General features: G+C 51.8%; 1 protein-coding gene across 1 annotated transcript in view; it reads left to right on the top strand.

Moving 5' to 3' along the window:
- Window positions 1-3,008: 3,008 nt before the first annotated feature.
- The window catches only part of ZC3H12C (zinc finger CCCH-type containing 12C), a 76,385-nt gene continuing 63,496 nt past the window's right edge, over window positions 3,009-15,897 (top strand). Inside the window, exons 1-2 of the mRNA XM_039915016.1 lie at window positions 3,009-3,082; window positions 5,061-5,214. Of these exons, the coding sequence (XP_039770950.1) occupies window positions 3,009-3,082; window positions 5,061-5,214 (228 nt within the window). The remainder of the gene's footprint in view (window positions 3,083-5,060; window positions 5,215-15,897) is intronic.

The raw sequence follows: 15,897 nt of genomic DNA, 5'->3' as shown, positions 1-15,897 counted from the left end.
GGAGTACAAGCTCTGAGGTTCTGCATCTCGGAAGTAGAGCCGTCCCTATGTTGTGTCGGGCAGGGGTGGAGGGCAGGGAAGGTATCGGGGCCTCTTCCAACCCCAAGAAATGGTCTAGCTTCAAGTAGCTCTACCCGTTTTTTCACAAAACGGTACGCCTGAGGTCACTGGGTTATACTGCGCAGACAGCCTATCTCAACTGACCTCACATATACTTATCTATCATTCTCAATGACCTACGGAGGCCTATAAAAAAAAACCCCGGGAAACCCGACTGACCATAATAAACCATTTTCTGCTTTCATTCAGCTACTTCAAATCAATCAGTCAATACATAGTAATTCAGCAAATCAATAAGAAGCAGCACGGTGCAGTGGAGAGAGCACGGGCCTGGGAACTAATCCCAGCGGCGCCTCTTGTCTGCTGTGCGACCTGAGGCAAGTCGCTTCACTTCTCTGTGCCTCAGTTACCTCAGCCGTAAAATGGGCAGTGAGACCGTGAGCCCCACACGGGACAGGGACTGCGTCCAAATGAATTTGCCTGTATCCACCCCGGCTATTAGCACAGTGCCTGTCACACAGTAAGCGCTTAACGAATACTATCGTCGTCATCGAGGGCGCTTGGAAGAGTACATGGTCCCTCCTGCCCTTGAGGATCTTGATATTATATGATTGTAATTCTCATGATCGTTTCCTTTTTTAAATGCTTACTTTGTGCCAAGCACTGTTTAAAGCATTGTACAAGATAATTAGATCGGAGACGGTCCCTGCCCCACGTGGGGCTCACAGACTAAGGGGGAGAGAGAAGAGGTATTGAGTGCCCACTCCACAGAGGTGGAAACCGAGGCTCAAAGTCACCCAGCAGGCCAGTGAGGGAGCTGGGCTTAGAACTTTACAATCTCAAGGCAGACGGCGACAAACACCATTCATTCACAAAGAATTGGAGAAGGAGATTTAACACTACAATATTGAGAGCCGCTGGGTGGAAAAACCACCGAGACATAAGCATAATTTAATGCAAATCGAGACTTTCCACGAGTCCTAAGGATGGAGGAGCTCGTTCACTGAATTCAATCGGATTAATTAAGCGCTTACTGTGTGCAGAGCACTGTACTGAGCGCTTGGCAAAGTACGATACAGTGAGAAACAGTAACATTCCCTGCACACAAGGAGCTCACAGTCTAGAGTTACTATTAAAGGCATGGCCCTGGCTATTTGGGAATTTTTCCTGGAAGGGATGAGTTTTCAGGAGGGCTTTCAGGAATGGGAGTCTAGTGGATTCGCAAGGGGGAAGGAGATCCAAGTAGGATGAAGCAAACGATCGATCGATCGTATTTATTGAGCGTTTTTTGTGCGCAGCGTACTGTATTAAGTGCTTGGGAGTGTACAGTGTAACAATACACCAGATATTCTCTGCCCACAGGGAGCTGACATAGTAGAGAGAGCACAGGCCTGGGAGTCGGAGGACCTGGATTCTAATCCTGCCTCTGCCGGGTGACTTTGGGCAAGTCACTTCTCTGTGCCTCAGTTACCTCATCTGCAAAATGGGGATGAAGACTGTGAGCCCCACGAGGGACAACCTGATTACCTTGTATCTATCCCAGTGCTTAGAACAGTGCTTGGCGCATAGCAAGCACTTGACTAATACCATCATTATTATTACTATTATTACTGTGGAGGAAAAACCCCTGGAAGGAAGCCAAAAAGAGTTGGATTATAATAATAATGTTGGTATTTGTTAAGCGCTTACTATGTGCCGAGCACTGTTCTAAGCGCTGGGGTGGACACAGGGGAATCAGGTTGTCCCACGTGAGGCTCGCAGTTCATCCCCATTTTACAGACGAGGGAACTGAGGCACAGAGAAGTGAAGTGACTGGCCCACAGTCACACAGCTGACAAGTGGCCGAGCGGGGATCCGAACCCATGACCTCTGACTCCCGAGCCCGGGCTCTTTCCACTGAGCCACGCTGTAGATCATGATCTCATTTGGTGGTGGTAGTCCCCGCTTATTATTCTCCTGATTCCATATCAACGATAATAATAACGATGATAACAATACTCGTTAGGGACTTACTAGATGTCAAGCACTGTACTAAATGCTGGGGTAGATAATAATACTAATTGTGATATCCTCAAGCGCTTACCATGTGACAGGCACCGTTCTAAACGCCGGGGTGGAGACGGGCAAATCGGGTTGGACGGAATCCGTCTCACATCGGGCTCGCAGTCTCAATCCCCATCTTCCAGGTGAGGTAACCGGGGCACAGAGAGGTGAAGTGATTGGCCAAGGTCACACAGCAAATAAACGGCAGAGCTGGGGCCAGAACCCACGACCTTCACGACTCCCAAGCCCGTGTTCTATCCCCTACGGCATGGTAGGTACCAGATAATCAGGCCCCTCGTGGGCTTCAAACTCTAAGTAGGAGGGAGACCAGGTACTGGAACTCCCATTTTGCAGATGAGGGAACTGAGGCACAGAGAAGCGACGCGAGTTAGACCTGTCACAAGTGTAGGTGTCCCAAGTGTCTTACGAGGCGCACAACTGGCGGAGCCTGGACTAGAACTCAGGTCCTCCGTCTCCCGGGGCAGAGCTCTCTGCCCTCGGCCACGCTGCTTAACAAGGGCCCTCTCGTTTTCAGAATGATCTGCTCCTCCGGCCGTAGCACAGGGGGAGTCATCCCCGTTCCCGGGGACGGAAATCCTTCATCCCTCTCCACTAATCCCCTAGAAGGAACTGGCGGACGAGAGGTCCCGTCCGGAGAGCCCCGGAAGTCTGACGCGTGCGCGAAAAAGGACACAGTTGTACTCCCCGGACGACCCAACCCTCAAGGAAAATTGGCATCGGACAACGGCAACGAGGTGACCGTGGCTTTCCGGTTGTGCCACCCCTACCGAACGACGGCTAGTAACGCCGACGCGCCCGGCTAGCAAAGAAATTCAAGGCCCGCAACCCCGGGGGATCAGACTAAATCGGGTGCGGAGGAAAAGAGATCGGAGGGCTGGCGACGAATGATTTTTGTGAAAGCGGAAAAGACGTCCGTCAGCGCCGGCGCGTCCTTCCGCGGGGACCGCCGTGTCCTTCTGCGAGCTCTGTCACGGGGGTTGTGTTGAAGACGGGAGGGAAGGCCTGCTGAAAATTTCCCAGGCGGAGATTTCGGCCGGACGATGAGGTTATTTGAATTCATCAGCGGGGTTGACCCAGTTTCGGGCCGAGCGTCGAACGGCTCTCTAAAATAGAAACGTTCTCGTCGTCCCGCAGGTCTTCCCCGACGGGCGTCGGGCGCGGACCTCGGTGTCTCGGGCTTCCTTTCACCTTCCCGCCAGAAACGTCCTCACCCGGCGGGTGCCCTCGATTCGGACGACCGTGCCGATCCTCCCTTTTTCCAGGACGATGGGTCACGCTGGCGGCGCGCGCGTCTTTCGGCCCCCTCGTAGCTCCGGCTAGCGATGCCGGAGGCTCCCGTGCCTCTCGGCCTACCGTTCCGGGAGACGGGAAGCGAGTCCCCCCCTCCACAAAGCAGCCTTTCGGGTCCCTGCCCCCGGGGGAGTGTTTAGTCTGGTCAGGTGCCAGAGTCGGTGAGCTGGGGCGGGGCAGGGTAGAGCGGGGCAGAGAAGGGAAGGGCAGGGTAGGGTAGAGCGGGGCAGAGCGGGGTAGGACAGGGTGTAGCAGGGCAGGACAGGGAAGGGCAGGGCGGAGCAGAGCAGGGCAGGGCAGGGCAGAGTGGGGTAGGGAAGGGGGTAGCAGGGCAGGACAGAGTGGGGCAGGGTAGGGCAGAGCGGGGCAGAGCGGGGCAGGGCAGTGTGGTGCAGGGCAGGGCAGAGCAGGGCAGGGTAGGGCAGAGCGGGGCAGGGCAGGGCAGGGCAGGGCAGGGCAGGGCAGGGCAGGGCAAGGCAGGGCAGGGCAGGGCAGGGCAGGGCAAGGCAGGGCAGGGCAGGGCAGGGCAGGGCAGGAAGAATCAGCCGAGGCCGGCTGTGTGTGGATGGCGAGCCGGGGCCCGGGGCGGGAGGCTTATCCCGAGGGGCTCCCCTCCTTTCCCGCCTGCGGGCGCGATGCCCCCGGCCCCTCCCCGGGGGTGTCCTGCCCCCGCCCTGAGGCTTGGGTGTTTCCGTTGTGGGTGATGCCCAGCGCCAGCTGCTCCTTCCCTCTCCCCCCACCCCCCACGACCCCCAGGCCCCCCGGGGCCCGCCGGAGGGAGGAGGACGGACCGAGGGACGGACGGAGGGAGGGAGGGGAGGAGGAGGAGGAGGGAGGAAAGAAGAGGAGGGAGGAGGGAAAAGGAGGAAGAGGAAGGAAAGAGGAGGAGGGAGGAAAGAAGAGGAGGGAGGAAAGAGAAGGAGGAGGAGGGAGGAGAAGAAGGGAGGAAGGAAAGAGGAGGGAGGGAGGAGGAGGAAGAGCGAGGAAAGAGAAGGAGGGAGGGAGGAGGAGAAGGGAGGAAGGAGAGAAGAGGAGGGAGGAAGGGGGAGGAGGAGGGAGGGAGGAAAGAAGAGGAGGGAGGAAGGGGGAGGAGGAGGGAGGGAGGAAAGAGGAGAAGGGAGGAAGGAAAGAAGAGGAGGAGGAGGAGGGAGGAAAGAGGAGGAGGAGGGAGGAAGGAAAGAAGAGGGAGGAGGAGGAGGGAGGAAAGAGGAGAAGGGAGGAAGGAAAGAAGAGGAGGGAGGAGGGAGGGAGGAAAGAGGAGAAGGGAGGAAGGAAAGAAGAGGAGGTAGGGGAGAAGGGAGGAAGGAAAGAGGAGGAGGAGAAGGGAGGAAGGAAAGGAGAAGGAGGAGAGAGGGAGGAAGGGGGAGGAGGAGGGAGGGAGGAAAGAGGAGGAGGGAGGGAGGAGGAGGGAGGAAGGAAAGAAGAGGAGGGAGGAGGAGGAGGGAGGGAGGAAAGAGGAGGAGGAGAAGGGAGGAAGGAAAGAAGAGGAGGTAGGAGGAGAAGGGAGGGAGGCGGAGGAGGAGGGAGGGAGGGAGGGAGGCAAGAGGAGGAGGAGGGCTCGGTGTCGGGCCTGGCTGGGCAGGGGCAAGGGGATCGCAGCGGGCGAGCCCCGGAGCCTGCCAGCCCCGCCCGGGACCGGCCCGCAGCCCGGGGGCCGGCGGAGCCCCGGCGGGGGGGGCGGGCGGGGATGGCGCGGATGGGGCGCCCGCGGCCCCCGGCGAGGCGCTGACCGACCGGCCGCCCGCCCGCCCCGGGCCCGGGCCCGGCCATGGCTGCGGCCCGGCGGCGGACGGGAAGCAGGTAGGCGGGGGGCCGGGGGGGCGCCGGGGCCTGGGGGGGCCGGAGGGTCCACCGGGCGACACCCCGGGCGGGACCGGCCCGGCCGGGGCCGGGGGCATCTTCCCCGGACGGCTTCTCGGGGTTCCCCGCTCCCGACCACCCCCTCCCTGCGATTTCCCGGGGCTCCCCTCCATCCCCCCCTCCCCCCCAAAAATTTCCCGGGACTGCCCTCCTCCGCCCCCACCCCCCAAACCCACCCCGCCGGGCGTTCGTTCACGCATTCGTCGTGTCGATCGAGCGCTTACTTGGTGCAGAGCACTGTGCCGAGCGCTTGGGCGGTACGGTTCGGCAACCTCCCCCCCCCCGGCACCCCCTACACCGGCCCTAAATCCTCACCGCACAGTCATGCGAGCGATAGTATTTAGCGAGCGCTCACCGTGCGCGAAGCGTGTGGGAGAGGCCGGTCCCGCCGGGAACGGACACTCGGCCCCCTCCGGCACCCCGGTCCTTAGCCAGCTACCAAGGACCTCCCGGCCCACCGACCCCTGACCCCTGACCCCTGACCCCGCCGCCCCCCACCCCACCGACCTCCGGCCCCGGCCCCTCTCCTGCAAGCCCCGAGATCCCCCCACCCCCCGAATCCAGATGTTCAGCCCCCCACCCCATCCTTCCCCGTCTGCACTCCAGGGCTCCCTCCTATGTGGGGGGAAAAAGTATTCCCAGGTCAGTAGAATTAAATGATGAGACGTAGACCCCCGATTTAGGGTCGGCCCCCGATCGAATCGGAGAGCCGCGGCCCCGGAATAAGGTCGGGAGGCGTGAGGATGGAGAGGTGGGACTCCTTGGGCGCTAGAAGATGTGGATGGAGAGGAGGGACTCCTTGGGTGCTAGAGAAATGCGGATGGAGAGGAGGGACTCCTTGGGCGCTAGAAGATGTGGATGGAGAGGAGGGACTCCTTGGGTGCTAGAGAAATGCGGATGGAGAGGAGGGACTCCTTGGGCGCTTGAGAAATGTGGATGGAGAGGTGGGACTCCTCGGGTTCTTGAGAAATGTGGATGGGGAGGTGGGACTCCTTGGGCGCTAGAGAAATGTGGATGGGGAAATGGGACTCCTTGGGCGCTTGAGAAATGTGGATGGAGAGGTGGGACTCCTTGGGCGCTTGAGAAATGTGGATGGAGAGGTGGGACTCCTTGGGCGCTAGAGAAATGCGGTCCACATTCTCTCTGATTTTCTGGGAAACTTTCAGACCCACGTCGGGGCATTCGATCTCTTTGGTTTCTCCCCGCTTTTTCGGGGGAGACCGGCAGGGAGGCAGGAAAACCACTTGGGGACACACGTGCCGACATCTACAACTCGGAAAATCATTTTAGTCACGGTGATATCCGTAGTAGAGGGTACATTTTTGTCACCGCGTTATGGGCCCGTCGGTTCCATAGCCGCGTGCCGTCGTCAATTTTCAGATCGTGTTCGCCGACTGAGGGACGCGAGGCGAGGATGCCGGCGTCGATTTTCCCTTCCGTTCAGTAGGAGACTCGAGGCCGGTAAGCTGCGGAAGTATATAAATACAAAGGAAAAAATGACACCGACCTTTTCTTTCATCAGTCCGCTCGAGGGAAAATCAGAGGGCGACTGTGAAAGACGTGTTCAGATTGGGCGGGGCGGGGGGTGTTAAACATCTCTCTTAGCCACCTCCTTGGGCAGGAGTATACGGGTACATTTCTGGTCAATCAAAATACAAAGTGCAGATTCGCTTCTCTGGAGGCGATGTATATTCCTGCCAGATTTGACTCACAGAAAAGCCATGTGCTCATTTCACAACCTATTTGCTTTCATTTTAGTAGACTGCAGTGACTCTTATTTAATAAAGATCTGTAGAGATGTTGATCGGTGGTATTTATTGAGTGCTTACCGTGTGCGGGACAATACACTAAGCACTTACTTGGGAGGGTACAGCGGGACAGAATTAGCAGATACGTCCCCTGCCCGTAACAGGTTTGCCGTCTGGAGGACACACCTTAATATGTCGTTTTTGGATTAAAGTTTTCAATTTCTCAGGCAATCGTTGCATTTCCTCACTCTGGGCATCCGTAAAATTCAAAGGCCGGGCTCCCTCTGGCTTAAGTATATGCTGAAGAAATGTTCCGGTGGGATAGAAAGATTTGGATGGTTAGTTTCTAAGACGTGAGTCTGATCTGGATGGTTAAATAGAAATACTGAATGTGGATGGAGTACTAATCTGTGGCAAAATATTGAGGTTTATGTGAGGGTGTAGTCCAACTTCATTATCTTATCTCTACCTCAGTGCTTTTACAGTACCCAGCAAGCACCTAACAAATAAAACGATTATTACTAATCCATTTTAAGCCCCCTAACCAATAATAATCCAGGCTGTGGTGCTGCAGTGGTAGAAATGGCATCCGTTGAGCCCTTCCACTGTGTGAAGCATTTAGCTAAGCGCTGGGGAGAAGCGCCGGGGATTAGGTTGAACCTGCCCCCTGGCCAAAATAATCATAATGATGATGGTATTTGTTAAGCGCTTACTATGTGCAAAGCACTCTTCTAAGTACTGGGGGTGGGGGGGATACAAAGTGATCAGATTGTCCCACGTGGGGCTCACAGTCTCGATCCCCATTTTACAGATGAGGGAACTGAGGCCCAGAGAAGCAAAGTGACTTGCCCAAAGTCACACAGCTGACAAGCGGCGGAGCCGGGATTAGAACCCGTGACCTCTGACTCCCAAACCCGGGCTCTTTCCACTGAGCCACGCTGCTTCTCTAAGGCTTACAGTATAAAGGATGGAGGGGAGGGGTGGGCAGACTAACCGGAACAGCGTAAATTTAATAAAACGACAATTAGACAAACAGCAACTGTACATAACTGTGGGCAGGAATAGACCTCGGACCCCTCCCTTCTCCAAACAGGCACATCCTTGCACCGCTGTCATCGTCTTCCCAACTTTTTGCCAAATAATATGACTAGTAAATAACAAAAGCCAAATGCTTAACAATATTCTCTCCAAATTCTGTGAGCCGAAGAAACTGAAATGAGACTCCTGCTGATAGCCTCGCTCCTCCTCAAATCCAAAAATCTTAAAGATGTTCAACATGTTTCGAATGTTGTTTTTTAAAACCCAAAATATAGTGACTTTCCTGCCAGACTTCTCCACTTCCTCGGGTCCCTTGTGGGACTGGAAACTGCTGACCAAATGAAAAAAATTCAAAAATTGATTGCCAAAAGCTTTTGCTTAGGTTTTGAGCAAATATGAATACATTTAAATTGAAATGGGCTTGCTGGACTTCTGCTTTTGTTTAAAAAGGGATCAAAGATGCTTAAAGTAAGCCTAACACAAAGAGTGGGAAAAGGGGGGGAAAAAAAGATGTGAGAACAGCCATTCTCATGTGAAACAAATGAATAATGGGACTTGATATCTTGCACAGAGCCTTGCGCATGTGGGTGCTCGATGTATCCTTACTCCCTGAGAGCCGCAGAGCGAAAATTGTCGGCTAGGTTTGAGGAAAAAAAAGTACCTGTGTTGATTTTTTTCTTTCTTTCTGGCATTCATTCGTACATTCAGTAGTATTTCAAGTGCTGACTGTGTGTCAGGCGCTGTTCTAAGCGCTCGGGTAGGTGCAAGGTGATCAGGTCGGACACAGTCTGTGTCCCATGTAGGGCTCACGGTCTTCATCCCCATTTTACAGATGAGGCAACTGAGTCGCAGAGAAGTTCAGTGACTTGCTTAACAAGGTCACACAGCAGGCAAGTGGCAGAGGTGGGACTAGAGCCCAGACCCTTCTGACTCCCAGGCCTGTGCTCTATCCACTAGGCCACGCTGCTTCTCAAAGGCCTTGCTGCTTCTCGGGTGAAAGGGCCGTTTCTTGCTCTTAACACGTACAGAATTGAGGAAGCCTCCCTAGTGTTCCGATATATCTGTAAAACACTATTTGCCACTATTTTATCAAGCCAAAACTCCTCACTGTTGGCTTCAAAGCTCTCCATCACCTTGCCCCTTCTTACCTCACCTCCCTTCTCTCCTTCTGCAACCCAGCCCGCACACTCCGCCCCTCTGCCGCTAACCTCCTCGCTGTGCCTCGTTCTCGCCGGTCCCGCCGTCCTACCTCTGGCCCGGAACGCCCTCCCTCCTCACATGCGCCAAACTGGCGCACTTCCCCCCCCCTTCAAAGTCCTACTGAAAGCTCACCTCCTCCAGGAGGCCTTCCCAGACTAAGCCCCCCTTTTCCCCTGCTCCCCATCGCCCCGACCCGCTCCCTTTGCTCTACCTCTCCCCGCTCCACAGCACTTGCGTTTATATGTACATATTTATAATTATGATTCTATTTATTTTTATTCATGATGTGTATCTATAAGTAGTACAGTGCTCTGCACACAGTAAGCGCTCAAGAAATACGATTGAATGAATGAATGGAATGGAATTCTATATATTTATAAGGATGCTACCGATGCCTGTTTACTTGTTTATTTGTCTTATCTCCCCTCCCCTTCTAGACTACGAGCCCGCTGTGGGCAGGGATTGTCTCTATTTGTTGCTGAACTGTACTTCCCGAGCGCTTAGTGCGGTGCTCTGCACGCGGTAAGCGCTCAATAAATACGATTGCATGAATGAATGACTTTTTTGTCTTCCCCACCACATTTCAGAGCAGATGTTTGTATATGTAACTCCAAATTTGGGGGAAGAGTATGGATTCTTCCATTCGCTGAGTCTATGTCAAGAAGTAGCACGGGAATTTCCCTCCACCTACTGTCAGAAGGCTAGTGGTAGGTAGGAGAAAGAAAGTTATCCGCAGTGACAGATACAAAAAGTTACTTTGGAAGAGGATTCATTCATTCATTCATTCAATAGTATTTATTGAGCGCTTACTATGTGCAGAGCACTGTACTAAGCGCTTGGAATGGACAAATCGGTAACAGATAGAGACGGTCCCCGCCCTCTGACGGGCTTACGGTCAAATCGGGGGAGACGGACGGACAAGAACAATAGCAATAAATAGAATCAAGATAGATTCAGATTCCGCACCTCTGGCGGAAGCATTAAGCTTTGGGCTTTGACAGTGGTGAATGTGAACTCTGCTTGAGGATTGTCCCTGACTCACGTCCCGGTACTGGTTTTGCATTTTTAAGATGTTGGTTCACCGGCTTGGCCCAGTTTTAAGAATCAGGTCTTTAACCTTGAAAAGACTGGTGAAGCCAGTGACTGTTTTTCTAAGTACTCCAGAATTGGGAGGCAATTAGTCCATCGCGTGTATCGAGCGCTTACTGTGTGCAGAACACTGTACTAGGTGCTTGGGATAGGACCGTGCTACAATAAATTCCCTGCCCACAAGGAGGTTACCCTCTAGAGGAGGAGGCAGACATCAATATATATAAATAAATTATAGACTATTTTGACTAGTACAAAGTATCCTCCAGACTGTAAGCTTGCTTTGGGCGGGGAACGTGACTATTGTTGAACTGTACTCTCCCGAGCGCTTAGCCCAGTGCTCAGCGCACAGTGAGCACGCTCAGTAAATACGATCGAATGAATGAATCTTATCAAATACTACTCAAGTAGCACCTGTCATAGTAAAATGACCAATGAGTGCTGAGGTATTTTAATTGTTCTCAAAAACTATTAATCGCACATTTCCTTCAAAAGATGGAAATTATTCCTTTTTACATCAAATCACAGTATCCCAGAAGAGCTCTTCGGCATTGCGTGGAGTTCTGCACTGCCTCTCTGAATAGTCATTTAGGACTACGGTTAAAATAATTAACTGCCTGAGTGGAAATTTAAAAAGCTCGCAGTTGTCATAGGACTGGCCCAAATAGAAAAAAGCACACTGCATTTGGAATCATCTAAGGATACGTTTTTTCTCAGACAGGTACCCTGGGTGGATTCGATCCAAGTGGGAATATGTGTAACCCATATAATTTTCCTATAGGAAAATGAGGCTTGTGAAACGATTTGGGTTTCGTCCCCTCGGTAGAGTAAAATAGAGGGTTAAAGGGTCACTCGAGCCCGTATCAGATCTGGAGTTTTCCGGGCTGGCTGAAGCCGGACGGAGAGACCGGGAGTCGCTAAGTTGCCTTCGTCCCCGTTCCGGAGTGACCAGTTTTACTTGAGGACGGAAGTAGGTAGGAGTCGTGTGTCCCTTTTCTTTCTCCCTCCCCTATTCCACGTGGCAGACAAGAGAGCTCAGGAACCAGAGAGCAAGCTGAGCTGAGGACAAAGGGAGGGCGCCAGAAAAGGAGCTTTCTTTCTCCCAGGATTTGGAAATGCCTTTGGGCCCTTACCTTTAGGGCTGTCTTGGTGTCCGTAGAGCTCCTTGTGGGCAAGGATCATGCCTCCCGACTCTATTAGATTGTAATAATAATAATAATGATAGTATTTGTTAAGCGCTTGCTACGTGCAAAGCACAGGTCGTCCCACGTGGGGCTCACCGTTTTAATCCCCATTTTGCAGATGAAGTAACCGAGGCACAGAGAAGTTACGTGACTTGCCCAAAGTCACACAGCTGACAGTTGGCGGAGCCGGGATTAGAACCCCTGACCTCTGACTCCCAAGTCTGGGCTCTTTCCACCGAGCCACACTGCTTGTACTCTCCCAAGCGCTTAGTGCAGTGTTCTGCACACAGTAAGTGCTCAATAAATATGACCGACGGACTATCTGTAATTTATTTATATTAATGTCTGTCTCCCCCCCGGACTATAAGCACGTTGTAGACAGGGAATGTGTTATACTGTTATATTGTAATAATAATAATAATAATAATAATAATGATGGTATTTGTTAAGTGCTTACTATGTGCAAAGCACTGTTCTAAGCGCTGGGGAGCTTCAAGGTGATCAGGATGTCCCACGTGGGACTCACAGTCTTAATCCCCATTTTACAGATGAGGGAACTGAGGCATAGAGAAGTTAGGTGACTTGCCCAAAGTCACACAGCTGACAAACGGCGGAGTCGGGATTAGGACCCACGACCTCTGACTCCCAAGCCCGGGCTCTTTCCACTGAGCCGCGCTGCTTGTACTTTCCCAAGCATTTAGTACAGTGCTCTGCGTACAGTTGGCCCTCGATAAATACCACTGATTGACTCTATTGTTCTGTACTCCCCAAATCGCTCAGAAAAGCGCTCTGTAAACAACACTCAGTAAATAATCTGTAATATTTACCGAGCGTTGTCTCTGCGCAGAGCACTGAACCAAGCACTTGGGAGAGTACAAGCCAACAATATAACAGATACATTCCCTGCTCGCGCCAAGCGGGGAGGGGAGAATCTTCATTCCGCTTGCCTGACCCTCGGAGGAAGGCAGGACCCGTGGAGCCGCATCTCTGTCCACTTAGTTGAACTGAACCTCACCTTGGGGAAACGCAGACGTGATTGTTTCCCTGAGAGGGTGTGCAGACTTTGCCGATATTGCACGCAGATCTTTCTGATCCTCAATGCCCGACACGGGATGAGGGAGAAAGAGTGGATTCTGAAGACCAGGACCACGTTCAACCCAAACCCCTCAGGGAAATCACTATAGAATCTTTCTTCGGGGGAGAAAATGGGGATCATCTTATTTGGAAACAATTCTACTACATTAAAGTTACTATCTCCTCCTACTAGACTGGAATTCCCATAAGGGACAGGGCCTGTCTCCAATCTAGTTACTTTCTATCTACCTCAGAATTTAATCCAGTGTTTGACACATAGTGCTTAACAAATATTTTATTATTATTATTATCATCTAGTTTCCCAGCCCGAATCTCTCTGGCAGTCCCTCTGCTTGAGAGAGGGAGTGAAAATAGTGCTCTCCTAAGATGTCAGGCGTTTTTCACGTATATACCCAAAGCCTTGCTCTCTGTCCAAGCTCAGGTGTGTCGAATATTGTCAGAATTGTTTCCTTTGTATACAAAGGACAGCCATTTATAGCCTGTTTATCTCTCTAGGCCTATATATCCAGATATTACAGGTCTCTGTAATTGAAGATGCCTCCGGGGGTGAAATTCACCTTTGAGTGTGTGTTTGAATGGAAAGGTCCACAGTCCTGACCACACCGGCCAGTATAATAGGTGTGTTTGTTGTGTGCTGTGCTCAGCGTGTTTTCCCTTCTGCACCTTGCCTCGCGATCTGCTCAGAGATGCTTCTTTTTTTGATTGCGGTGTGTCGTGCCGATCTGTCCAGGGTAAATGGCTCCCAGTTCTCAGCTGGGTTTCAGCACTGTCGAAAACTTTGTTATACCTTGTCCTTCAGATATTTCCTCCGAGCTCCTTGCTTTCGGTTTCCCAATTTCCAGTCACCGTCCAGCAGCCGTATGGGTGTCGGCTAGGGTCCATTCTCCCTGTGTGGAGAGACAGTGTGGCCTAGTGGAAAGAGAACGGGCCTGGGAGTCAGAGGACCTGAGTTCTAATTCCGACTCTGCCACCTGTCTGATGTATGACCTTAGGCAGATCCCTTATTATTATTATTAATATTATGGTATTTGTTAAGCACTTACCATGTGCCAGGCACTGTACTAAGCACTGGGGGGATGCAAGCAAATTGGGTTGGACGCAGTCCCTATCCCGCGTGGGGCTCACAGTCTTAATCTCTATTTTGCAGATGAGGTAACTGAGGCCCAGAAAAGTGAAGTGACTTGCCCAAGGTCACACAGCAGAAAAGTGGCTTACTTCTCTGTGCCTCAGTTCCTTCGTCTGCAAAATGGGGATGCAGTACCTGTTCACCCTCCTTTTTTAGACTGTGAGCCCTGTGTGGGACCTGATTATCTCGTCTCCACCCCAGAGTTTAGTTCAGTGCTTGGCACATAGTAAGCACTTAACAGCTACTAGAATTATTATTATGTTTCCCACTTGAGTATAGCCAATAAGTGATGCTGGAGGAAATGTCCGGATAATCAGATTTGGTGTCTGGGTGTATTCATGTCTCTCAGCCTTTGGGAAAATTGACCTGTGATTTGGTGGAGAGCCCTGTCTAGAGTCCTCACCTCTAAATGCTCAATAAATACTAGAGATAAATAATAAACAAACACCAGTGAAGCAGTGTTACGTAGTGGAAAGAACCCAGGCCTGGGAGTCAGATGGCCTGGATTCAAATCCCAGCTCCACCACCTATCTGCTGTGTGACCGAGGACAAGTCACTTGGCTTCTCTTTGACTCAGTTACTCATCTGTAAAATGGAGATTAAGGCTGTGAACTCCGTGTGCGACACGGATCTTTTATGTACTCCAGCTCCTTAGCGCAGTGTCCGGCACATAGTAGGCACTTAATAAATGCCATTAAACAAATGCCACGGATGAGCTGATAATCACAGTCTTTGCCAGCCTCCCAGAGGACGCGTTGACCATCTTGATTTGATTTGTCTACTTCCTCGTATGCCTTTGCGGTGTTCCTTAGGATGTTGACCCTGAAACGGAATGTTTAGCTCTGTATAATAGATTTCCTGGTGCAAACGGATGCATTCCCTCAGTTTTCTTGAGAGGTATCTGCCCAAAATGCCTGGGGGAAGCTTTTCACAATCATTGGCGAGTTTTCTTAAGAATTTGTCTAATCTGCCTACAGACATTTTTGAATGACTCTCTTTCTCTCTAGGACTTTGAGCAGTGATTGAAATCTGTTTGATTTGGAAGATTTACCCTGTGGAGTGGAAATTAATTGTAAAACCTGCATCCATCTCTCTTGTAAAATCACCTAAACTGGACTGGGCCCTCTAGGCATCTTTGCTTTATTCCATTGGTAATGGACAATGGATTGGACAAAATTCCCAGCTCCAGCATGACCCAGCTACCCCATCATGGAGTAGCCTATGAGTTCTACTGATGATGATGATGATAATAGTAATTGTGGTATTTTTTTTAAATGCTTAGTTGGTGCCCAGCACTGTACTAAGCACTGGGGTAGATACGGGAAAATCCGATAATACTAATAATAACTGTGGTATTTGTTAAACTGCTGACTACATACTGTACTAAGCGCTGGGGTGGATACAAGCAAATCGGGTTGGACACAATCCATGTCCTACGTGGGCCTCGTAGTCTCAATCCCCATTTTACAGATGAGTCACTGAGACCCAGAGAAGTGAAGAGATTTGCCTGAGGTCACACAGCAGACGAGTGGCGGAGCTGGGATTAGACCCTCGGACTCCCAGGCCTGGGCTCTATCCACTACACCATGCTGCTCCCTGACCCACGAGGTACTCGTAGTCCAAGAGGGAGGGAACAGGGGTATTTAATCCCCATTTTAGAGATGAGGAAACTGAGGCCAGAGCAGGTAAGTGACCCTGTGCCTAAGGGTACACACAGAGGACCAATGGCGGATCCAGGATTAGAACCCAGGTCCTGTGACTCCCAGACCCGGGCGCTTTCCACGAGGCCCCATTGCCTCTCGATCTTCCGACGGAACCTCAGAATCTTAATGAGCCGCTCAGGGCAGAATCTTAGTGAACTTTACAGAGCGGTCATTTTTTAAAGCTATTCCCGGAGTCCCGGGTTCCGGATGGTTATCGAATACTTTCGTCAGGTCAGTGAAAACTATGTAGAGGTCTTCTGGCTCTCCCTGTACCTTTCCTGTACGTGGCGTGCTGCAAAAATCGTGTCCAGTGCTGTATCCTGCTGAGTTTGGTCAATGGCCAATCCAGGAATACTCTGGCTAGGATCTTGCTGACAATGGAGAGGAATGAGTCACCTCGATAATTATATAATCTGGCGTTTTGCTTATCTCCCTGAAGG

The sequence above is a fragment of the Ornithorhynchus anatinus genome, chromosome 20 (genome assembly GCF_004115215.2).
Source record: "Ornithorhynchus anatinus isolate Pmale09 chromosome 20, mOrnAna1.pri.v4, whole genome shotgun sequence".
Classification (NCBI taxonomy): Eukaryota; Metazoa; Chordata; class Mammalia; order Monotremata; family Ornithorhynchidae; genus Ornithorhynchus; species Ornithorhynchus anatinus.
The sequence above is the reverse complement of the archived record's forward strand: the minus strand, read 5'-3'. Positions and strand labels throughout refer to the sequence as shown.